This window comes from Thermobia domestica, chromosome 12 (assembly GCF_964235325.1).
Source record: "Thermobia domestica chromosome 12, izTheDome1.hap1.1, whole genome shotgun sequence".
Lineage (NCBI taxonomy): Eukaryota > Metazoa > Arthropoda > Insecta > Zygentoma > Lepismatidae > Thermobia > Thermobia domestica.
The window spans coordinates 233974214-234001637 of record NC_137465.1 but is presented as its reverse complement, the minus strand read 5'-3'; the positions used below and the strand labels follow the sequence as shown (position 1 = coordinate 234001637).

Sequence of the window (27424 nt, the reverse complement as noted above, 5' to 3'; positions counted from 1 at the left end):
AGAACCACTAACCTAACATAAATTTAATATTACGATATAAATAGAATAATCTCTTATAAGCCGCTAGATATTACATTGTAGTTGCAATAGTCAAACAATTACCAGGGTAGTTTAAAAATAGTAAAAAATAAAAAACCTAACCTAACCTAACCTAACCTTAACCTAACCTAACCTCTCCTAGCCTTATCATTACGATATAAATAGAAAAGAACAATCTCTTATAAACCACCAGATGTTACATTGTAGTTGCAATAATCGAACAGTTACAAGGGTAGTTCAAAAAAAACTAAAATATAAAGAAATTCTAACCTAACCTAACCTAACTAACCTACCCTTAACACAACCTAACCTAACCTAACGTAACCTAACCTAACCAAACCTATTCTACCTAGCCTAATCTAACCTAACCTAACCTAACCAAACCAAACCAGGGTAGTTTAAAAATAGTAAAAAATAATTCTAACCCGACCTAACCTAGCTCAACCTAACCTAACCTAACCTAACGTAATCCATAATGTCACCATTATTTTGAATACAAGCTGTATTAAGTTAGTAATAAAATTATTAAATTCGGGTCTTATATCTTTAATGTATATGCATTAATATTGAAAAAATGCGGCACCCTAACCTAACCTAAATTAACCTAACCTAACCTTATTAACCAACAGATATTAGATTGTTGTTCCAATAATCGAACAATTACCAGGGTAATTTAAAAATAGGAAAAAAGATAAAACCTAACCTAACCTAACCTAACCTAACCTAACCTAACCTAACCTAACCTAAACCTAAACCTAACCTAACCTAACCTAACCTAAGCATATAAATGAAAAAGAACAGTCCCTTATAAACCACCAGATATTACATTGTAGTTGCAATGATCGAACAATTAACAGGGTAGTTTAAAAAATAGTAAATAATAAATAAAAACTAACCTTACATACCCTAACCTAACCTTACCTAACCTAACTATAACATTACCATATAAATAGAAAAGAGCAATCTCTTATAAACCACAAAATATTGCATTATAGTTTCAATAATCGAACAATTACCAGGTTAGTTTAAAAATAATAAAAAATAGAAAACCTAACATGATCTGACCTAACCTAACCTCAGCTAACCTAACCTCACCTAACCTAATTTAACCTAACCTCACCTCACCTAACCTAACCTACCCTAACCTAACCACCAGATATTACATTGTACTGCCAATAATCAAACAATTACCAGGGTAGTTTAAAAATTCTAAAAAAAATTAAAACCTACCCTACCCTACCCTAACCTAACCTAACCTAACCTAACCTAACCTTAGTGCTTCGTTAGTGCTTCTCAGAACACTAACCTAACCTAACCTAATCTTAGTGCTTCGTTAGTGCTTCTCAGAACACCAACCTAACTTTACCTAACCTAACCTTAGTGCTTCGTTGGTGCTTTTTAGAACACTAACCTAACCTAACCTTAGTGCTTCGTTAGTGCTTCTTAGAACACCAACCTAACCTAACCTTAGTGCTTCGTTAGTTCTTCTTAGAACACCAACCTAACCTAACCTAACCAAACCTAACTTTAGTGCTTCGTTAGTGCTTCTTAGAACACCAACCTAACCTAACCTAACCTAACCTAACCTAACCTAAGCTAACCTAACCTAACCTAACCTAACAACAAATTTGACATTACGATATAAATAAAAAACAAAAGTCTAACATACATTACCAGATATTATGTTGTATTTACAATAAAACATCAATTACAACGGCACTTTAAAAAATAGTAAAAAATAAAAAAATCTAACTTAACCTAACCTAACCTAACCTAACCTAACCTAACCTAACCTAACCTAACCTAACCTTAACCTTAACCTAACCTTAACCTTAACCTAACCTAACCTAACCTAACCTACCTAAACCTAAACCTAACCTAACCTAACCTAACCTAAGCATATAAATGAAAAAGAACAGTCCCTTATAAACCACCAGATATTACATTGTAGTTGCAATGATCGAACAATTAACAGGGTAGTTTAAAAAATAGTAAATAATAAATAAAAACTAACCTTACATACCCTAACCTAACCTTACCTAACCTAACTATAACATTACCATATAAATAGAAAAGAGCAATCTCTTATAAACCACAAAATATTGCATTATAGTTTCAATAATCGAACAATTACCAGGTTAGTTTAAAAATAATAAAAAATAGAAAACCTAACATGATCTGACCTAACCTAACCTAAGCTAACCTAACCTCACCTAACCTAATTTAACCTAACCTCACCTCACCTAACCTAACCTACCCTAACCTAAACCACCAGATATTACATTGTACTGCCAATAATCAAACAATTACCAGGGTAGTTTAAAAATTCTAAAAAAAATTAAAACCTACCCTACCCTACCCTAACCTAACCTAACCTAACCTAACCTAACCTTAGTGCTTCGTTAGTGCTTCTTAGAACACTAACCTAACCTAACCTAATCTTAGTGCTTCGTTAGTGCTTCTCAGAACACCAACCTAACTTTACCTAACCTAACCTTAGTGCTTCGTTGGTGCTTTTTAGAACACTAACCTAACCTAACCTTAGTGCTTCGTTAGTGCTTCTTAGAACACCAACCTAACCTAACCTTAGTGCTTCGTTAGTTCTTCTTAGAACACTAACCTAACCTAACCAAACCTAACTTTAGTGCTTCGTTAGTGCTTCTTAGAACACCAACCTAACCTAACCTAACCTAACCTAACCTAACCTAATCTAAGCTAACCTAACCTAACCTAACCTAACAACAAATTTGACATTACGATATAAATAAAAACCAAAAGTCTAACATACATTACCAGATATTATGTTGTATTTACAATAAAACATCAATTACAACGGCACTTTAAAAAATAGTAAAAAATAAAAAATTCTAACTTAACCTAACCTAACCTAACCTAACCTAACCTAACATAACATAACCTAACCTAACCTAACCTAACCTAACCAAACCTAACCAAACCTAACCTTAACCTAACCTAACCTAACCTTAACCTAACCAACCTAACCTAACCTTAACCTAACCTAACCTAACCTAACCTAACCTTAACCTAACCTAACTTAACCAAACCTAACCTAACCTAACAACAAATTTGACATTACGATATAAATAAAAAAACAAAAGTCTAACATACATTACCAGATATTATGTTGTATTTACAATAAAACATCAATTACAACGGCACTTTAAAAAATAGTAAAAAATAAAAAATTCTAACCTAACCTAACCTAACCTAACCTAACCTAACCTAACCTAACCTAACGATGTCCAAGGAGGGGCTTATTGAACCAACTTGTTTGTATTTCTTGAAACAATACACGTCGTAATTCTTCATTAAAATATCGAGAATTTTTTTTATTGACTATTTTTACTATGAAAAATCAACATCATTAATGTGCATTATTTCGTAATTTGCAAGTTCGAAATTATTTGAGTAGTGGCCTCAACGAAGCCCTTGGACTTCCATGTGATATATTTCCTACAAGTATTTATTTTGATTTTTGATTTGCTTCGTTTGTTTTTAACAACGATTGTGTTCTTATTTAGGGAAAAGGCAAAGTAAGCTTCTGAATGCTTATTCTATATTCATTTCTTGTTAGATGCCGCTATGAGAGTATGATGTACCGTGGGTTCGAAATGCCCAACACGCACTAGTAGCGACAAAAAAGTTCTTGGATTTTCTAGGGAAAATACAGAAAAAACGAGGTACCAGCAAAATACAACCACTAACCTAACACAAATATAACATTACGATATAAATAGAAAAGAACAATCTCTTATAAACCACCAGATATTGCATTGTGGTTGCAATAAACGAACAATTACCAGGGTAGTTTAAAAATAGTAAAAAATAAAAAAACTAACCTAACCTAACCTTAACCTAACCTAACCTAACCTAACCTAACGTACATGCAATAATCGTATATACCATTTAAACAGAATTTCTAAGTAAATTCAACTATAAAGTTTCTCGTTATAAAAAATCTAATTTCAAAGCATAATTGAAATAACTCCAATGTAAATCAAACCGCTAATGTTTATTTCATGCAAGCAAAACAGCTTAAAACCATTGCAAATTCTAGTAAAATTAGTGCTATACGTAGTAAATATAGCTTAATTAGTTAAATTCACGCTTGACTTGACAATCCATAATGTCACCATTATTTTGAATACAAGCTGTATTAAATTAGTAAAAAAATTATTAAATTCGGGTCTTATCTCTTTAATGTATATGCATTAATATTGTAAATAAAAATGCGGCACCCTAAATAAAAGAATAAGTATCTAACAAAACAAAAATGGGTATTCCTTAAAATCCACCCTCCAAAATATCTAAAATACAATTTCAGTTTCAAATATATTCATCCTATGTATGGAATGTCTATTCTTATGCATATATAATATGAAAATCTAAACAGCACAAAATTAGGTTGGTAAACAAGACTTCTACGCATTTTCAAATTGTTTGTTCGATCTTACCGATTACATAATTGGTAGGATACACACACTAAACGTAAAATCTGAATATCACAATCCAAAGTAAACTAAAATCATATGGTCTCGGCAATTAGTAACAAAATAATAAGTAAATATAAATTACATATCAAATAATTGTAACGTGCAATTTCACATTTAAATAATAGGGGCATGCAATAAAAACGATCGCATCTACATGTTATGTACTGTTATTTCTATATCCTGTTTCATATACAGAAAACACAATCACATACTTATAATAATTTCGTGCAACATACAAAAACTAAGTCTCTTCCAGTCATATGTATCCTGACATAACGGAGTAATAATTCAAAGAGCGTAAGTTCCAATTCTATTTACGTAAGATAATACTTATTTTCATAATTCAAATAATAATAATAATAATAATAATAATAATAATAATAATAATAATAATAATAATAATAATAATAATAATAATAATAATAATAATAAATGGAAACTCCAATTCAAACTGTATTAACAATGCATGCAACGTAAGCTTGTAAACATAGTTTCAGATAATATCCATATGTCTGACACGTATCATAAAAATATACGGCTACATATTGCAATAGTATAGTTTTTTCGTACTTTTTAAAAATTTCTTCAATACATACGTACACAATAATTATGTTTTTCATAAAATTACAATATCAAATTTATATATTCACCCAATTAATTATTATTTTATTAAATTCAATAATAACCTGAATCAAATAGTCAACCGAGGTTATAAATATATCCTAAAACCGAAACTACAACTGCGGTATCGCAATATTTGTTTGCTTTCGGTTCGCGCAACAAGCTCTTCTACGTCATATAGAAAGTTGTCAACATCAATGACCCATCAACCGCAACCAGGAAATAAGCAGCAGCGGAGGTGGTATCAAAGGTAAGTAAACTTTCTCTTCTTACTTAAGTTAAAGTATTGGATAAACATACAGGGCGGTATTCAGAGAGAATTCGTTAATCGAAGGTTAGTCACAGACTAGTTAGTTAGCATACTAACTCTTTACTAAGGAAGATACACTTTTTGGTATTCAGAGTCTACTTTTAGTACAACTAAAATGATGATTTGGGTATGATTAACTTATAGAACCCCAATGCATCGGTGAGTAAAATAAATGTGGCAACTACGAAAAAGTAGATGAGCTCATGCGTAGTCTGTAAAAATGAAAATACATGAATTACGAAATGTTTTGTCGCACACTAAATCGTGGGTAAAAGATTAGTCTCTCCTCTAGATTAATTAGTCACATGTGATTAACTTCGTCCAATACTACGTCCTAATCAGAGACTCTGAATACAATTTTGATAACCATCCTTTGGTCATCCCCGTAGAAAGGTTTCAATCAGACTTCAAAACGACTCTGCATAAGGCCCACAAAGTGTGCCGGTATCAATAAAGAAAAACACCATTAGCGTTCGCGGCTGCTAAGCGGCAAATATACAAAGCGGGCGGGCGAAAAACTCGCGACAGTAATGGCGCCTGCGCAAAGGTTACACATACGTAATAAAATATAGAAAATAAGCGGTAAAAATATAAAGCAAAGTCGCAGCATAACCAAACAGTAAGGGCGCCAGCGGCACCATCTAACACGCGTTATCAATCCAAAATAATTGCAAAGTCATTACTTCAATAATAAGTTAAACTCGTTCGTAATTAAATACCACTATAAGGTAATGACGTCAAGTGCATCATCATACGCTATTTCATTAATTCTACAAAATAATATCATCTGTGATTGAATAAATTAATAGGTGTTTGATTAAAGGGGTAATCAAATTTGATAGGAGTTTGATATCAAATTAATTAGAGTTTGATATCAAAATTTAATTAATTATATCTTACAATGTTGCCTGATTTACACTATAAATATGCAAAATATAGGAAATTTCAACTCTTTTAGGGCTTAATTTGGCAACATCGCAGCGCTAGAAGCCCGTAATATAGCGTGATATCAGTTTGATATCAAATTAATTAGAGTTTGATTGTGACGATGTGGAACCTTTCTACTTCGGGACCGTAATCAGGAGCGTCATTTCAGATTTTGCTTGGGTCTTGATTTTCCAAGACCCTTGATTTAAGTAAAATTTCTCGTTTTTCACTGATTTACCATTATTCTTTTGAATAAGTCTATTTAAATCTCAAACTCAGGGGGTAGCAATTACCCCTCCCTGCCCCCTAAATGACGCCCCTGACCATAATACAGCAAATTGTCGATGCGTTAAAATATTAAATAATACTTTTGATAAAGTGGATACTTTCAAATATTTAGGTTCGATATTAACAGACGAAAATCATATTCACGAAGAAATTAAATGTCAACTAAAAGCAGGGAATTCGTGTTACTATTCCGTTCAAAATCTCTTGTCGTCGCGAATTCTGTTCATGAATTTGAAGCTTAAAATATATAAAACGATAATGATGCCTGTTGTTCTGTATGGTTGCGAAACAGGGTCGCTTACTCTGAGGGAAGAACATAGACTGAAAGTATTTGAGAACAAGATACTGAGAAGAATATTCGGACCCAAGGGGAACGGGAATGTGGAATGGCGGAAACTTCATAACGAGGAACTACATAATTTATACAGTTTACCCAACATTGTTAGGGTCATCAAGTCTAGGAGGCTTAGACGGGCAGGTCATGTAGCTAGAATGGAAGAAAGTAGAAACGCTTTCAAAGTCTTGACTGGAAGACCCATCGGAAAACGACCATTAGAAAGACCTAGAAGCAGATGGGAGGACAATATCAAGATAGATCTCGCAGAAATAGGAATACAAAGTAGAAACTGGATCCAATTAGCTAAGAATAGAAGTCAGTGGAGAGCTTTTGTGAACGCGGCATTAAAACTCCGGGTTCCATAGGCCATAGAGTTAGTTAGTTAGTTAGTGGTTCTGAAGGTAAAAAGAACCAGAACAGAAAGAGAGGCTTATAAACCGAACCAAATGGAACTAATTGTTAATCACGCAGATATCCTTTTTCTGCGAAAAGAAAGAAGGGAAAGAGGGTTTTTTGCCCCTTGCTTACTTTATTTGTTATGACCAGTCATTCACGGATTTTTAGGGTGAAGTGAGGGAAGGACATAATACTTAGAAGTACGTAGCACATTCACACACACACACACACACATTAAAGTTTATATTTAAGAGAGGGAAGGATATACCGGTAGTACCGGTGAATGTGTGTGTAGAACACTCATACACACACATTCAAATATATATTTAAGTGAGGAAAGGATATAATACTTGAAAATACCTAGCACACTCACATACATGAAATGAAATGAAATACACACTCAAATGTATATTTATCTCTATAGGATACCAAATAAATTACAGATAGAAAATAGAAGGGTGTTCCTATAATAGATTTCTCCTCCACAGGAAAAGATGTTCTTCTGATTAATTGTTCAGAGCTATTTGATTTTAATTTGAAGTTATTAATATAATGATTAATTAATTAATTAATGACTGATATTCTTTCTTGGCGGAAAAGTTTGCAAGTGATCGGGAAATTCCAGGGCTTTGAGTGGGAAATCTCTTATTCTGAATCTGACAACACTGTGTAAGCGGCGCTCTATGTGAAGGCGGATGGACTATTTGGCGGAGAGGTACAGTTGTTTTGCTGTACGGAACGGATCCATAGGTTGTAAAATGTACAAAAAAATTGTGTAAGTCTTTAGTTTGCCCATATTGTATCGAGAACAGAACCCAAACAACCCAGTATTACCTAGTGGTGCGCAATAGTACTATCAATCCACACCGAACAACCCTTAGTAATACATGTTGTCGTCTTTGACTCGAATTTCGCTCTCTGAGGAAGGATGGGACATGGAATAAGGGAATCTCTGTAGCTGTAATTACATACACATTTAAAATATAATGTTATCAAAATTAGGATTGCATCTCAGGATGTTTCGTTAGTTCTGGCGTTTCCGGACCTGTGTTAATTAGGATTTGTTTTGTTCTTCATTACCTGTGTATATATGTGCCAAGCGTTGTTACAGAATTTTTGTAACACAGTAAATATTGTAAATAATCTTAGGTAATAGTATACATGAGAACCCCCTGATCTGCTTTTCTTCTGTGTTCTATCACTACTTCTACATGAAATACCATAAATTTTCTACGTAGTGCAATAGTAAGAAGTATCCGCGTGCACAAGACATTCGATATGCGTTAAATCCTCTCCCCCCCCACACACACATAGTCATAGATAAAGTAACAAGGGCACTACACATGCAGTATCTTATCAGACGATAAGTAAATAAAAGTCGCTTTGTTACCCCTTTGTAAGTTCGTACATACTCAATGAATAATCCCTAAAAGTATGAGCGTCCTGCTCCTTCGGGAACGGATTCAGCTTCATGTATACTATATCCTAATCTTAAATTAGTGATTTAATAGTACACAGTAATAAAGCACAGTATTGTACTTCAATCAATATTCTGTATATATGCCATTATTTACACTGGGCAACCTTAGGAATTTTTCGACGGACTAAGTATCTTGTGGCAGTTACATAATCAAATTTCTTTATAACGTAAGTAATTAATGTGTTTACAATATCAGTAGTAGGGTCAAGTTTAGAAAATTCACTAAAATGTCAATTTAAACTGTTCAGCGGTGTAAAAGTTTGTGGACTTTCTATACCAAATCTTTTTAATATATTTACTCGCATAAGACATATTTCTAATAAATATACATTTATGCATACTCTCTAAATATAATAAAACAACATAATACCGTTTAGAATATACGTTTTAAAAAATCTTCTGGAGATAACAGTGACAAATATACTCTGATTAAAAAAAAACGAATTTTATTTAGTAATCATAATATAGCAATAGAATGCAATTTTCTTTTTGTTTGTACATAAATTCCCGGAATATTCCAATTTTTGAATATTTTTCTGGGAAGATTCCCAGGGAATATTCCCGGGAATTTGCGGATCACTACTATACCCCTACTCGTACTACTACTACTACTACTACTTAAACTGTTTATCCGTATAGTAAAACTGCATGCCTAATAACGTAATGTAACGTAACTTAACGCATTATAACCAAATGTAACTGAATGCAGTACAATTTGGTCCATTTTTACGATTTTGAAGTTGGTCCGGCGATACAGCAATAATGTCCAATGTGTAATCTCTGAGCCATTATTTTTTTAAGCGTTAGTGTGTTTGTAGAAGAAAATATACCAACGTGAGGGTATAAAATCCACAATGTAGCAACGTGAATTTATTCCATGTTTACAAATCAAGTTAGGGTTTAACTTTACAATGCATGCACCAGCTTGTATACTCACTCAGAAAAAATAAACAAACTGAAAATGGGTCAAAACTACCCTAAGGTTAAGCTAACCCGTTCATACCGCTATGCTACTTATCTCTATCTTACAGTACTATACTGAAGCGGTTCTGCTTGTCGATGCGTAGGTGGCTCGAGTATACAAGTGAAATTTGTAGTATTTCACGTAAAAATTTCGTACTTCATAATCCTCCAGAATTTTTCCTTCTCATCACAAAATTTTACTTAGCATAGATGAAATTCACGGGATCCACCAGAAATAATTTTGGTGCAATTTTACTATATCAATCTAGAGATTTTAAATGTACGGAAACATTTGGCCAATTTTTAAATTTGCTCATTTTATGTCGAGAACAGAAAGTTCCCTGTAGGGCTTCTAACCCGTTCCTACTTCTACTCCTACTACTATAACTACTTATACTATGGATCTGTATAGGAAAACTGCACGAATAATTGTTTAAAACATAACCTTTTTCATGATTTGTGTGTAAATACTCGGTACGACAAAATACCTACAATAAAAAACAAAACCAATTTGTGCTAAGGTGCCACCAAACAACACGAATGCCCTGTAACTGATTCAGACACTGCGAATCTCGTGCTCTGGTGTGGGTTCTAGGAATTGCCTGTCTTGGGAAAGATTCCTCCTAAGGTTCCCTCATTCCTACAATCAATCACTCGCAAATAATTTTCGTAAGTCCAAAGGAGATAATTTACTGTTGCTAGTTCTGTCATACAGTATGCAAAATTTGATCAAATCCATTGATACGTGGGAAATGCCTCTGTAGCAAAAAGATTACCGGCCCGCACGTTCACTAAATTCCTTTTCCAAATTTGTGGGAATGACATTGTCAGATATATTTTCTCGCCGTTTTTGTGCTAAGACGAGATACAATCGCTTTCAGACAAGAACTCCAACAGAATAGTACGGACGATTTCCGCTTCATCTAAGAACTAAATTAAGATCTATGAAATCTAGGGTATAATTTTAGATTGCTAACTTTGTACAATTACGAAGGAAAACAAAATAAATCTGGATTGCAAACATGTCTTTATGTGAGCACAGTCTCAGTATGTTCGGCCACTCCGTACGCCTACGTCTTTAATACTTAGTGGTAATATGTCATTGGAAAATAAATTGTAGTAGTGATGAGTAGAGAAGATTTCTGCCTAAGATTGAAAGAAATACTGCGAAAGCACCTGTAACCATACTTCAGTCCGATCGGAAAAACCTCCTTAGAGAGTTTTGTAGCTCCGTGAGGAAACATTCACTTGCGTAGAAAAAGAAACTTGAGATGAAGCTTATCAGGCAACTGTGATATAAAGTACTAACAGTCATATCTGAGTGAAACCAATATTTGTAAGAGGAGGAAATAATATACGATTGTTTGCCTGTAAGGTAGAGAAAATTGCGCAGATTTACTTTAAGTCCTCTACTCGAAATAATTGGGGAAGCACTATATCAGTTTTACTAATTTTCTTCTTATTGTCCCCTGAAGGTTTTGCGATTGTCAACATGAAAATATGTCGCTTGAACTAGATAAATTTCTATGGGACCACCAGAAGTAATTGTTGAAAAATTACAATTCTTTTACGATTTGCGTATAAATACAGCTTCTGAATGTATAATGTAACAACTACAGTGCGAAAGATCACTGACCTGTGCTAGGCAGCCACTAAAAAGCACAAATGCACTTTACCCGAGTCGTAGCAGGACGTGTGCGGGGCTGTGTGAAATGGGAGCAGACGTGTCAGAGTAGATGGTTATAAGAGTAAACGAACTCGGAGACAAGTGGTTTGATACATGTTTCAATAGCACTTGCAGTAGTTTCATATTAGTAACGCTACACTTGCAAAGATACAATACAGCGTCTGTACACTATATAGAAATACACCGCTCGTGGAAAGTAGCATCTAATAGAGCCATTTAGCATATGCATTTACTTATTTAATGCGTCGTATAGCAGTTGTAATGTTTACGGTACTACCGGAACATTTGTAAACCTAAAATACAACTCTATTGTTTTATATTAAATTTTGTTGCTTGCAGTTATTTCTTCCTTAAAGATATCTGTTTGCATGTCTTTCTATGCAAAGTGTTCTATTTTGCCTGTAAATCTTCGAAACTGTGCGCCAAAACTACACCAGCTCCGAGGTACTTATTTTTTATTTGTCATACGAAAAAAGAAACTTTTAAGTTGTAAAAAGGTTATTAATATGAACAGGGATTTATTTTATTAAAGTAAGTGTATTTGAAAAATTTAATTAAAAAGAAAGGTAACATATTTCTGTTGCCTTTTTGTTTTACTTAAGTTTTAAATGTTATCAAATTAGTTGTTGATATATATGTCCATTGGGTAGTTCCGTATTAAGATTTGATTGGGATTGATTTTGGTGTTTGAAATATGGAAAAACATCATTACTTAGAAAAAAAAAAAAAAAAAAAAAAAAAAAAATGAGCGGGTGTTTATTTTTTAAATGTTTCAGTTCAGTAAAATATACCATTTACGCATGCTCATAATACGTTTGTTCTTTCGTTAATGTAATTTAGGTAGCGCTGGACTGTAAAAGGATTAAGAGGGAGCCCCATTGTATATCTTACAAGATCTCTATAGATAGTCTAAGGTTATTCTGTGCGTCATGTTCATTTCTGGTAAGAACTCATGTTAGGATCCAACCTTAACCAGTATGTCTATGTTTCATATATCATTGCTACAAAATTGGACGTTAAACGCAAATAGAACCAATAAACCAAAAAATACAATAAGTTATTAGAAGAAATGTAAGGAATTAAATACTGGAGAAGCAAATTAAAACAGGCGACAACGATAAATTTAAGTAGAAATTGCTTATGCTACATGCATTTGAGTAAAGGTAAATGGCTAGATAGAACAAGCAAATCTCCATAATATATTACGACACATCTTGAAAATGTTATCCATTTTAAGTGGAAAATTTGTATAGCATTGCTGTCACGTTTTATTTAAATAATATAAGCTAGTAATATAGTAGAAGATATTTTAGTTTTGGCGTTTCCTGTGCTCATGCAACACTGATCGTACGTTGAGTATTGGTAAATTTATTTGAAAAAAAAAAAAATAGCAAGAATCGTACCTCGATAAAATGTAATAATGTATAAGAAAATTATAATGATATGGAAGAAAGAACCTATAGGCCTATGATATTTCATATGTAAGTAGAAGAAAGTAATAGGTTTTCCTTTCACAAGGGATAAAATTTTAAAAAATCGTATATTGCACAGTATTTCGATATTTCTGTTAAGTTCTGTATTTTTAGCATTTAGGCATATCGTTATAAGTAGTAGCAAATTTTCGGATATTTTAAAGTACTGCTTCCAGTACTTTTTATATCCCTAGTTTGATAACAAACAATTCCAAGCACTTACTCAATTTCACCTGAAGTGGCAACTACCGTTGTCTTCTTCCTTCATTGTCCACTGCCCTCACCTGTTCTTGTTACGCCACTGTCATAAGGACCACAGTTTCTAAAGTTTGACATGCAACAAAATAAATAAATATGATACTAATCTCGCCAAGTAAACTGCAAGGAGATTGTTTAAGATGCAGTTTCTTCTAAGACGGAAATCGATATTCTTCGATTGAAAAATCACCAAGCAGACGCCACCGGCTACACGTACATTCTTTTCGAACAGCAGACAGACCGACGTCTGTGACTAAACTTGGTTCCTGGTACTTCGAGTAGAGTGTTCACCTCTGGAGCATGTTGTTGCAGGTTCAAACCCTGCTCCCGCCAAGTGAAATTTGTCGTGGACAAACACCGTGTGCCTGGGTTTCCTCCGGGTTCTCCCGTTTCCTCCCACTTTCTTCATTTCATTCATTTCTGATCATCTCCGTCTCCTTTAGCCTAGCCGGCATAACCGTGGGACGTAAAACTCAAAATTTCATTTCATTTCATTTTCTATTTTCCAGATACGCTAAAATTTGTATAGCATTGCTGTCATGTTTTATTAAAAAAAAAGTATAAGGTAGTAATATAGTAGAAAATATTTTAGTTTGGCGTTTTCTGTGTTCATGCAACAGTGATCTACGTTGAGTATTGGTAAGTGTATTTAAAGAAAAGAGAAAAAAGCAAGAAGCGTATCTCGATAAAATGTAATAAGGTATAAGACAATTATAATGATATGGAAAAAGAAGATATAGGTCTATGATATCTCGTATGTAAGTAGAAGAAATTAATAGGTTAGGTTTTTCTTTGACATGGGGTAAAATTTAAAAAATCATATATTGATGAGTATTTCCATATTTCTGTATAGTTCTGTATTTTCGGCTTTTAGGTTGGGGAGAGTAGTCCACAGTGAAACAAAATTTCTTTTCTGGCGTGTATTTATTACAATATTAAAAGAGTGAAAAAAGTGAAGTAGCCATTTTTGAGGGTATATCTCAGCTAGAATTTTAGATACATTTTATCAAAAAATGGTTTCATAGTATATGTGGGAGGAAGCGAAAAATAACCTAGGCCCTAATGTTTCACTGTGTACCAATAGTAGTGCACAGTGAGACCCAAGTTAGTAAATACATTTGTGCTTCTAAATATTGTTTTTAGACTAATTATAACAACAAATTGAAGTTTATGTACACAAGCGAACACTTCCACTTTCAGACTTTTGAAGTTTTCTCCATGTTGTCCTGCTTTTTACAAACGCGTAACAATAACTAAGTAACTTTATGACCTATGGAACCCGGAGGTTCAATGCCGCGTTCAGAAAAGCTCTCCACTGACTTCTATCCTTAGCTAACTGCGTCCAGTTTCTACTTTGTATTCCAATCTCTGCAAGATCCATCTTAATATTGCCCTCCCATCTGCGCCTAGGTCTTCCTAATGGTCGTTTTCCGATTGGTCTTCCTGTCAAGACTTTGAAAGCGTTTCTACTTTCTTCCATTCTAGCTACATGACCCGCCCACCTAAGCCTCCTAGACTTCACGACCCTAACAATGTTGGGTAAACCATATAAATTATGTAGTTCCTCGTTATGAAGTTTCCGCCATTCCCCATTCCCGTTCCTCTTGGGTCCGAATATTCGTCTCAGGATCTTGTTCTCAAATACTTTCAGTCTATGTTCTTCCTTCAGAGTAAGTGACCATGTTTCGCAGTCGTGAACGCGTAACAATGCATTCATTAATTTCCTTTGAAAAAGATTTACGTTTTCAAAGCAAACTAATCCATGCATTGATATTCTCTTGTGAATGAGCCTGAAAACACGAAAGATTTTAATTAAGCAGCCTAACAGTGGAAATGTTTCCTTGTGCACAAAGCCTATGCTACTCAAGTAATAAAAATGTGACATCGATATTGTAAACAATACAAACAAACGTGCAAAATGTCTTAACGGAAATCTATGCTTCCAAAAGCTAAAAGGAAACTATGAAATCTTTCAGTCTCTTAGTTTGTATTTAGATCTGTTAAGGCACAACAGGGAAAACTAATCTACTCTACTGAAAAAACTATAGCATAGGTTTAAGAATAATATGATATCGACAACCTTAACAATTCGCAAACATGTGCAAAAAATGTCTTAACGCAAATTTATGCTTCCAAAACTAAAAGGGAACTTGATGAAACCTTCGAATCTCTTAGTTTGCATTGGAAGCGGTTTAGGCAGAACCGTAGCAATATCAGATGGACTAACGACTGCTATATCTTGTACGATAGGCTTTGTAAGGGGTTTCACTGGTTCGATTTATCTTAAAAGTTAATCTTCATAATAAATTACACGTCTTATATCACTTTCTTAACTGTCGTTTATTATTTTGACTTTTTCTGCGCACATATAACAAAATATATGGACCTTCATATATCCACTTCTTTACTTACCAAGATGTCTACGTCTATCTATATTATTTACGATGATGCTATAGAAACATCAACACACTTATTTGTTCCTGATTATCTAAGAAATAATTCTCAATATCTTTCTTTTTCTTATACATCATATTGTTCCCATAATTCGCCTCTGATTCCATTCATAAAATAGGTACAGATTGATAATAAAAGAAAATTCGTTGTAGATTTCGCTTCGAACGGGACTTCCATAATAGTCGTACTATGAAGGAAAGTACCCTGGGTTAACTACCATGAAACATTTATCTTTCGAATAGCCCTCATATATATTATAACCTTTAACGCACATATTCTATTTCGCCATTTGTATATAATATATTATAATATTACACATTTTTATATTTATCAATATATCTCAATACTAATAACGACGCATTAACAATATCATAAATAAGGCTATTCACAAATTGAATCTAACTTGTAGTTTTCTTCTAAGGTACAAAATTAACTATTCCTTCAGAAACAAAATATCTTCATAATATTAAATATTGATAAGATCAGAAGTTAACAAAGTTGGAACATATGAACTCATTAATGGTTCTCATTTAATACATTAATAAACTTTGAGAAATTAAGAGATTCAATATTCATTATTCTTATTCCTTCCATATCATAAGGTGCATTTATCTTATATATCTGTCATTACTTTCATAAGTTTACATTAAAATTGTGATCTTTCAAATATTCATAATATTCAAATGAAATCCGAATGAAATGAAAACACGAAAACAGTAATAGCTTCTTGTAATAAAGCTCTTAGATAATTTCTTATCATGAAACACAAATTAACATCTTTTCAGTTAATGCTATAAAAAGGAAATTGCAATAAAACAGTAAGGAATTAATTCAATAATATTTTCAATTAACTACCATAAATTAACTTCGTCAACATTCCGTAAATAATGAGTTTTACCCATAATCAAAATATTTCATAATTACATATGTTTTCAATGTATATTTTAATAATAAATTAAACGAAGAACACATTAACCATAGACGTAAGCAAAGGTCAATCTAGTACAAATCCATCGGACGCCTTTTTGTCAGTTCAAGTTATACGTTCGAAGGGTTCATTTAAGGAACATTGTATAGCACAATCTTGTGTACGCGCTTGTCTTTCAAAAGATGATACCATATTTTGATTCCTGTTTACAAAATTCCTGCCATCTGCAAATTGGTTTTGTGAGAATCGGCGGTAATTATTATTCCTATTGAAATTCCTGTTGTTGTTTCTGAAATTCCTAGCTCCATTTCTATAGTTAGGTTGCGTTTGATTTCCGGTACCATTATAGCTATTCATTCTATTATTCCGGCTACGAACATTAGTATAATTTTCAGATCGTACATCTACGTTACGAACTAGAGCATACTGTGTTTGATTACGTGCATAATTACCCTGACCTCTATTTTGCATTTTGTTGTTATTCTGAATTGCAGATTGACTCTCATAGCTTTGAACGAGCATTATTAAATGACTAAAATTAATACACTGAGCTGACATTAACAACTGTTGCAATCTAAATGGCAACAAGATCCTAATTGAAGCTATAATTCGAGATTCAGGATGGTTAGGATTTAATGATCGTAGCTCATGATATGTCGATACTACAAATTCGGTAATACTTCGGTGTAACTTAGGATTGTAATGGTTCGTTCTCAAAACAGCATCTCTATTTGCTACCATAAAATCGTTTTCGTAGCTAGACTAAAGAGCATTTTTAAAATCTGAATATGAATGGATACTATCTCTAATAGCCTTAAACCACGTTAGGCAAGGTGGCAACAAGATATGAGGTAATAATTTTAAGTATTGAGACTCATTTACACCGATGAGCTCGCATTCATCTTGGAATTTTTCAAGAAATGATCTGGCAGGCATATCTCCTGGCACGCCACTAAACTTGGTAAGCGACTTTATTTCACTAAAACGTAACCTATTACCTGTGGATGCCTTCGAATTTTTACTGGAGATGTGTCGGCGCTTGCATATTTGTCTCACTTGTTCTTCTCTGTCACTACCCTCTGCACTGCTGGATGATCCCTCTAATTCCAACGTTGTCCTTGGATGGTGATCAGGTACCCAACCTGTGGCTATATGATGACTCGCACCATCGGTATCCTGGAATGGAGTTCCGGGAATACATTTTTCTTTGAGGTAATTGACTTCATCTCGCAGCATTTTGATGTGATTGTCATGGACGTTGATAGATGATTTTAGAACTTCCATGGATTCCTCTATTTCTGAACTTCTTTGTACCACCTTTCCTATCTTCTCATATTTTTCGAATTTTTCCGTCACCTGTATGTTGATCTGGTTTAGCTGATGACACACCTGCTCCCATCTATCTTCATTCCGTTGGTTTAGTTTCACTAGTTTTTCATCATAGTCCTGTGCTAATTGAGTCAATTTCTGGTCCAATTTGTCTTGAATTTGTTGAGATTGGGTTTTCATTTGCTGACCCAAATCTTTTAAGATATCAGCCAAATTGTCACTAGAAGTTGGATTGGAATATACATTCTGTTCACCAGTCATGTTATTACACTCAATACTCATATTTCGCCTAATAATTTTTCCACTTCTCAGTTTTGTGACGTGTTGAGATGCCGTTTTTACTGATCTTCAAAAACGACACACTTATACTTCCGTGGTTCGGCACCAATTATTGTAAGGGGTTTCACTTTTTCGATTTATCTTAAAAGTTAATCTTCATAATAAATTACACGTCTTATATCACTTTCTTAACTGTCGTTTATTATTTTGACTTTTTCTGCGCACATATAACAAAATATATGGACCTCCATATATTCACTTCTTTACTTTTCAAGATGTCTACGTCTATCTATATTATTTACGATGTTGCTATAGAAACATCAACACACTTATTTGTTCCTGATTATCTAAGAAATAATTCTCAATATTTTTCTTTTTCTTATACATCATATTGTTCCCATAATTCGCTTGATTCCATTCATAAAATAGGTACACATTGATAATAAAACAAAAATGAAACATACAACGTTATCGTTGTAGCTTCACAAACGCACCACTTTAGCACTTTTCTTTAAATAGGAAACTACATTCACCTTCTTTTATTGAGGGATTGAATATTTCAGCGACATAGAACACATCCTTTGGGAAACGCACGAGAGCAAAATCACCTGGAACTGGCACACGATCTAAATCGGCGAATTCACTTAGGTAGTCTTCTGAAAGAAGATCTGACGCATCATTATCATTATCCGAACCACTCAGGATGATGTCAGCGTTCACCTCTGGTGCATGGGGTCTCGGGTTCAAACCCTGCTCCCGCCAAGTGAACTTTGTGGTGGACAAACACCGTGTGCGTGGGTTTTCTCGGGGTTCTCCCGTTTCCTCCCACTTTCTTCATTCCACCATTTCATTCATTACTCATCATCACCGTCTCCTTTAGCCTAACCGGCATAACCGTGGGACGTAAAACTTAAAGATTTCATTTTTTCAGGATGATGTCAATGTTGTCATTAATCGAAGGTTCGTCACTTTCGGTATCGTCAAATAAGTTACAAGCAATGTGCTTTTTTTTCGTTCCCGTTGATTTTGTTTTCTGGATTTGGCTTGCGAGTAGAGCTCACTCCGAAGTGTCTGTCTTTTTCCAGTTCGGCGTTTTCCAGTATTGTTTTTCTTACTTTGTGCTATCGGAAAACTACAAAACTCAGCTGGCGAAACAAATGTTTTTCCAGAGGTACCCTCCTTTCAAGTTTGGGAGATATTGCACTGCTCGTAATCCTTATCACATTGAGTCGTTGTTGAACTGTTGGGGGGTGTTGATTTTGCTTATGTGTCACTTAGAGTGCTGAATATGGAGGATGTTGATGCTTCCGGTATCGTCGTTACTGTTCAAGGTAAAAAAATCTGAGGGGTCAAAGAAGTCCTGATCAAAGGGATAAATTTCATTGGCTTTGAAGCCTGCAACGATGTTAGTGGTGTAAGTGCTTCGCCAACACATGCTGCAATTTGGTAAATACGCAAAAGAACACCTGGATTTCTCAACAACCAAGAATCAACTGCAGCGTTGTAGTACACTTTTAAAGATCCAAACACGGAGACATCTAGAGGCTATAACTTGTTACTGCACTGTGGAGGTATCGTAAGTATGGTAACACCAGCGCTCTTTGCCATATCGTTTACACGGAGAGAAACGTGGCTTTTGTGATTATCGAAAATTAACAAAGACGGATTTTCCTTTGAATTGTGTGAATATTGAATAAAGTGTTGAAGAACTTCTGGAAATATGTCTGCTGTCATCCATCCTAAGGGATTTGCTAATCCTAAGGTTCCTGAAGGAGCTCCATTTAGCATGTGCGGTTTAAAGTTTTTCCTCGGAAAGAGCGTTACAGGAGGAAGAAACGTTCCAATTGCTGAGACTATTGCTATCACTGTCACTAATTCTCCCTTCTCTCCACTAGTACATTTGTTGACTTGTCTTGTCCCTTTATGTGCTATGATTTTTTTTTTTTTTTTGTTTTTGGACTGTTGTTACACCTGTTTCATCCAAATTGAAAACACGCGATCCATAAGCAAACTGAGGAAAACGACTATACACCTCTTTTAAGTTTTCCAAAAACGCATTGACATTTCCCTCACTGAAAGCTGTTAATCTAAATACACTACAGCGCTCTGTTTGTCTTACGCTAAGGTTTGGGTTTCGGTACAAAAGCCCTCGCATCCACTCTACACCTACCCATTTGTGTTCTTTCCATGTTTCCGGTATTTTGACTTCATTTCTAACTGCCATTTCGTATGCCAACTCACGTAGTGCTTGCAAACACTATAGTTCGGTTGCATCTTGATTGGGACGTCAGGATTATTTCTCTTCTTCTTGACGTAGTGAAATAGTGTTTGAAAGGACAGCTTCTTCTCCTTTGCTGCTTTTCGTAATGAGTACTTCTGTTCCAGTACCAATTTCACTGCTTCTTCCATTTGTTGCAGATCAATATTTCCTATCTTTCTTGGAATACCTCGCCGCCTCACCATAATGAACCTAAAAATAAAGAAAGCATGTTAAAGACGAGGAAGTAAGTTCCCTACATTACTATACTAAGCATACAAAAAAGGCTACACAGGATGGGAAAAGTTAGGCCTGTATGTAAGATTTGTTACCATATCACAGAGGAACTCGAGTAGTTCTTTAACGCACCTGCGCTCTTCCTAGTAGGTAGGCCTCTCGCGGAAAGGAAAAACTATTCAACACTAAGTAGTTGCTAGTGTAATGTACATACAGATAGGGATTCAGATATGCTGTGAAATGAATGTTTTGTCGAAGATATTTTATTGCGATCTTCGGAATGGCCTATGTGCTTGTACGGCTTTGATTTTGTTTTCTTCTCCAAAGTTAAGAAACCACGAGAACAGTTAAGAAACCACGAGAACCATTTTATCACCAGACCACCAAACCTAGGGAAAATTAAAGTTGCATGTGTTTCGGTGGCGCCTTGTTGGGAGGGCTTCAAATAAATAGTTTTCAAACGTTACATCTAATATTTTTGACTCAATCCATATTAATGGTGACCTGGAAACAATGCTTGCCCCGGGCGCCACGTATCCTGATTACGGCCCTGCACCCACTATCCCGTAAAGTAACACGGAGTTTGTGCGTAAACGTTTGAAACAGACGTGACAATGACGCCGTGAGCGAAAATATTGCTTTGGATTACATTCGAACATATATAAAACACTTGGTTGTCTAGCCACTTGTTTGCATACGTTGCCATTTTTTTAAATTCTCTTGTTTTAATAAATTGATCAAGATTATGTAGACAAACTTCATGAACCTGAACGACTGGTAGTAGCGCATCTAGAAAATAGAGAGGAAAGGGGATGGACTCAAGAATAGGAAAGAAAGATAGGTCCAAAGTCCAATAATCTACTAAAAAACGCATCTTTCTTAACGAACTTACTAGAATTTCGATCACAATATTAGTAATGTGTTGTAGCCAGTGTGCGAATTATTGAGGATGAGGCGAAACCACCTGTAAAACTAGACATGGATTGGATATCCATAATAAATTTGTTTTTCCTTATATTAATTTCTGAAATATATGTACACTTCATCCCCCTATAAAGTTGCCGTTAATTCGCATACTGCTTGTAGCTATAGGCTAGGCTTTATTCCTTTAATAGGCACACTTCTGGAGGCCTGCTCTCAAATATATTTAGTGACATGTTTCGTATTTATGCATGGTACTCACTGAGACGCCATCTGACTGTGTACTACATGTCTGTGTCTCAGTGTGTACTTTTCAGAAGGTTAACAAAACAAATCGACTCAATTAACAAGAGCGAGTGACTACTTTCACCCGCTGTGAACCGAAACAAATCATGCCTCTTTTGAATTGTGCCATCACAATAATATAATAGGACGTGACGGCATTTTGTAACAATTGCCCTAAATCAACAATAGTCGTAACTTTAGAAGTGAAAAAATAAAAACCTGTATTTCCTCACTCGTCCACACCATGCACAAACCGACTAAGCAACTGACTGCGAACTGATAGGGTTCCAACTGAGGGAGACACCTGGCGTCAAACTTGAAAAGCTACAGAGAAAACTTAATTGCTCAATGTATACAATGTCACACTGTGGACTACCCTCCCATATATCATTATTTTGGTATAAGTAGTAGCAAAATTTCGGATATTTTAAAGTACTGCTTTCAGTACTTTTTACATCCCTACTGTGATTACAAACAATTCCACCCACTACTAAATTTCACCTGATGCGGCAATTACCGTTGTTTTCTTCTGTCCCGCTCATAAATTTTGTTAATATTTTTCTTATTGGTTTCAGATCTATTGGTTTCCCTCGAACATTAACTGCTGAAGGTTTCAAATCTCCGACGTGAACAGTTTTATATGACCGAAATGGCTTCACATTATTTCAACTTTGACTGTAATAAAATTGAAATAAAAACAGAAAACAATCGTATTAAAGGTGAAATAAAAACAGAAAATGAGTCATTTAACGAATGTAATTATAAGCTATGTACTAGTAACACTAATGACCATAAAGACCCTCTTGCAGTACATGTGGAATATAAGCAACGAGAAACTGCAACGGAAGGAGAGAATATCGCTTTAGGAAGTAGTGAAGATGAAACGATATCAGATTGGAAACTAACTTCGAAAGCAATATGTTTGGTGAAGCGTTTACCAACGGCTGATGTATTTGCAAGTGGCGAACGTTGGCGTTTCATGCCAACATCTTCCGATCTTACAAACATCACAGAAAGATCAAGCAGTCACATGTATGCCACTATTGGAAACAAGAACGATGACGAAGAGGATGTTCAAGAAAACAATAATCGAGAAGCTGGTAGCAATGCACAGGCCCTAAGGTACGTTTAAATGCGTTTATTTCACTTCGGATATGTTTTGTATAAATATTTCTTTTCAACACTTGCAATACTTCGCTAACTATTCATTTTTCCTTTACCTTCATTAAACTGTGTTATTGGAATCGCAAACATTTGAACACATAAATAATTCAACCTAATGCATAGCGTTGTAAAAGGTAAGACAGTTCGGCACTGAGATAATTATGCAAAGGTAATGGTAAATTGCTATAAACCACCTTGCACCAAGGCTTGAATATCAGGATTGAATACTTACACGCTTCTGAGTAATGTCAGTATTCGGTAATTCTTTTCCTATTACAGGGAACAGTACCTCGCCGAATTATTTATGTCTCTCCCCTCTCACTCAAAGGATTTCATGATATAAAAATCATATTTTAATATTCATTTATATATCGGTTTTCAAACTGTAACATTAGTTTATATACAAAACACCTTAGTAATTAAAACTACCAAAAGTGGATCACACGAAGGAATTATCAAGTTTTTTTTTTTTTTTTTTAATATAAGATTGTTAACGTTACAGAATCTTTTCACTTTTTGTGGTTGCTTTAATATTGATGTATCACAAACGAACTCTTACTAGACCAACCATAAATTCACCTTTTCCTCTTTTACAAGTAGCCTATTTTATTATATGGCTCATTAACTTAACTGGTAAAAGTTCTTTTCTCAGAAGGCTATATCTTTAGATGGAGTGTCTCATAATATGCACTTGTATCGTTTGTAAAGCTTATAGATAAAAGTTTTTTTTCTTGTTACTTTTGTATGACATTAGCAGGCAAAATAATGTGATCTGTTAAAAAAAAACGCTTTCATTTGTTCTTTGAACACTGACCATGTTATTGGGTCAAGTTTGCTCACTGGAAGTGTGATCACTTCCGGCATTGGGACTACGGTCTCTGTCCCAAATCGCGATAGATTCTTTCGATTTCTTGGAGTTCTTATTTGTGTTCTCACTTTCCTCATTGCACTATTGTTATGCGTTTCATCTTTTTCTTTAGCCTGGGTTCATAAACATAGGATGTTTAAACTTAACATAACCATTCTACAAATAAATGTTGACATTTAAGAAGCCCAAGGTAAGAGAATCTAAGAGGATTAAAATTCAATTGAAATCGATAGGATTTGATAACATTACAAAGAGAAGGAATTTATGAAAACTTAACTACTCTCTTTCGACTTTTTCAAGCGAATACATTACTTCCATACTTCATTTTGCTTAAGTATAGACAGCAATACCTATTCTATAACGAAATGTTATCAAGTTATAACTTTAGGGTTTTTTCTTTGTGTTTTAATAATAATTAATCACATAACCGTTTAATGAGAAATATCGAAACTGGTACTTTGTAATTGTTTAATGAAATTGGGGCAAACACTATTAATATATTGTGTGCTGTTGTACGTTTATTTAATAAGTAAGCGTTAAATTATTTCAATGATTGACTTTAAGAAATTTATTAACGCAAAATTTTAAGATTTTCAAGTAGAATACTTTTAATAGAAAGTGCGAGACAAAAGAGAGAATGAAGATCGAAAATAGTTAAGACTCAGCTACAGTAACTGACTTGTGTATAAATTACTTCATTTTACCCTCACTGAAACTTTGTTTTATGCAGTTTTGACTCTTGCCTTTAGGCAAGCTATAACCAGTATTCAACCTGCATATATCATTATGGCGTGATGTGCTGTTACTGTAGAGGAAATATAGGTTTTGGAATTAGCCATATAGATTCACACTCAGATTAGAAACGAAATGTGAAAGTTCTTTGTGTTTTCTTTCTTCTCACCACGTAAAATTTAATTCAATCATGTATTACATTTAAATAAATACACATAAGAAATGTAAATATATAATGGTCATTTTCATCAAGTCTTTCTTAGACGTCGAACATAATAGGTGACGGTTGACCACAGTGGTGGCTAAGAGTGGAAGATCAGAGTAATTTACTAAGGCTAAGGTACATAGTGGGCTTAGTGGATCGTGGTGTGAAGTAGTGAGTGTTTAATGGATGAAGATTTTATTGATTCAAGCTTTTCGGATACACACATCACCTTTTTAAATCTGAAATATGTTTGACAATTTTCTAAAATTTTCTTTATATCCGATTAAAATATTCAATAGAAGTATAATATTAATATTACACGTTACAGTAGTGATGAGTAATGTTTAATGTTTCGGATGGAATTCTCGAACTCATTACATTGGAATGTTTTAAGCTGTGTGTTGGTTATTAGCATTGTATTGATGTTATTTTGGTGGATTCAGTAATAACTAATTGAACGTGTAATCTACCTATATTTAACATAATATTACCCTATGCGTTCCAGCCCTGATGATTCATAACTGCTAAGAATAGATAGAAAACTTGTCGACTGGAACGCTTACGATTAGATATTAAGTATTCCATCTAGCAGTCCTACAGCAAATGAAATGTTTTTCTTTTATGTTTCTCGCTTTTCAGCTTCAGTATGTTTCTCCCAATATTATAATTTTAATTTCATCGACTCGTTGTGTTCTTCCTGTTTCTACTTCTTTCTTCCCTTCCGTTTCGACTTATATGATGATATGAAGAGGAATTTTTTTTTGTTCGTGTCCAAATCAGTTGGCCTTCCTACGTGGGATGCCGGCCAATTGTGCCAAATTTAGAATGTGTCTTATACGTTCAAGTGGCTATTATTTTATTCACAGCAGAAATTGATTAGAATTTGAAATTTTACTTTTTTGCAATTTTGCATTCAAGATACACATTACGCAGAAATGCAATAAATTATAGAGATGTTCTAGGGATATCAACCAGGTAAAGTGCGACGATAGAGTCGACGTTTCATGAACTGACACCGTTCTCGTCTTCAGGTTGATTATACTGACACCAGTTCGTGTGTATTATATATAGGAGAGGTAAGGGGGTTGGACTTAAGAATCAGTGTCTCTGATTGGATGGCCTATAGCTTGACGCTGATTGGTCGTATTCATATATGCTTTCTTTATGACTGGTGCCGATGTCTGGGTAAGGTTAAATCCTGTACCCCTGTTGATATTGTTGGGTTCTTGTATTATAGTAAGAGATTGTTTAATTATCCTATCCCAGTGGTTTGAGCTCTTTAAAATAATTTTCGTGTCTGAAAATAAAATTTTGTCCCGCTGTACTGTGTTCCTCCAGGGCTGATTTCTCCTGATGAAACAGCTTGATGTGTCTCTCACGCTCCTTGCATCGATATTCTGTTGTTCGTCCTGTTTGTACTATGTAAGTTTTCCCGTATTCGCAGGGAATGCAGTATACTCCTGGTGTTTTAAGACCCAAATCGTCTTTAACTGGACGGAGTAGGTTATGTTAGGTTAGGCGGTCTGTGTATGATTTTGATGTGTCTCTTCATGTTCCTAGGAATTTTTCCAGATAGTTTCCCAGTGTATTGCAGGACTGCAATGTTGACTGGATCCTCAGATTCTGTAGTGGTCTCTTTACTGAAAAAGGTCCTTTTAAGGACCACTCGAATGTCATCTTCATTGTATCCATTCTCCAGTATGGTCTTCGTGAGATGTGCAAGTTAACTGCAGAAGCTTTCTTGGTCCCAGATGATTTTGCTCTAAGCGCAAGCGTGCTAGTGACTGTATTGCCCTTTGGTGTATTGTGAAAGCTGTTTCCATTAAGATAATGTTCAGTGTGGGTATTTTTTTTTTTTTTTTGGTAAACACTGTGGCCCAGACTTTCATCAGGTTTGCGACGAATGAGGATGTTTAGAAATTGTATGCAGCCTTTGATTTGCTGCGTTGATTGTTGAGAAATTCAAGGATCGATCGCAGTGCATTTCTCCCACGAGGCCAGATGACAAAGGTATCTTTAACATATCTATAGAAACACGATGTCTTTAATGGTGCTGATTCTCGCGCTTTCTATTCGAAGCTTTCCATGAAAAAGTTTGACACTGGTGATCCCATGGCAACGTCGTCCGTTTGTTCATAGTACTGTCCGTCGAAGAGGAAATATGTGGAAGTTATTGTGATCTTGAATAAATCAACAGTCCCCGGCGAAAGTGCTCACTGATTAAATGTAACGTGTCTTATACTGGGACTCCGGTAAACAGAGAGACCACATTAAAAGTGACTAGGATGTCGTCTGGAGAAATGGGTATCGTGTTCAATATTTCCAGGAATTCACATGAGTTCTTGACGTGCTTTTCAGACTGTCCTATTAGCGGTTAAAGAAGAGTAGTCAGGTACTTAGCCGCACAGTAAGTTGGGTTTCCAATCGCCCAAAGAATATGTCTAATTGGAATGTCAATCTTGCGTACTTTCGG

At 34.7% G+C, this 27424-nt stretch overlaps 1 protein-coding gene across 1 annotated transcript in view; it reads left to right on the top strand.

Moving 5' to 3' along the window:
- The first annotated feature begins 8106 nt into the window (after positions 1–8106).
- LOC145667123 (uncharacterized) overlaps positions 8107–27424 on the top strand; it is a 43390-nt gene continuing 24072 nt past the window's right edge. The window contains exons 1-3 of the mRNA XM_081734867.1: positions 8107–8207; positions 12403–12504; positions 22558–23104. Of these exons, the coding sequence (XP_081590993.1) occupies positions 22623–23104 (482 nt within the window). The 5' untranslated portion in view covers positions 8107–8207; positions 12403–12504; positions 22558–22622. The remainder of the gene's footprint in view (positions 8208–12402; positions 12505–22557; positions 23105–27424) is intronic.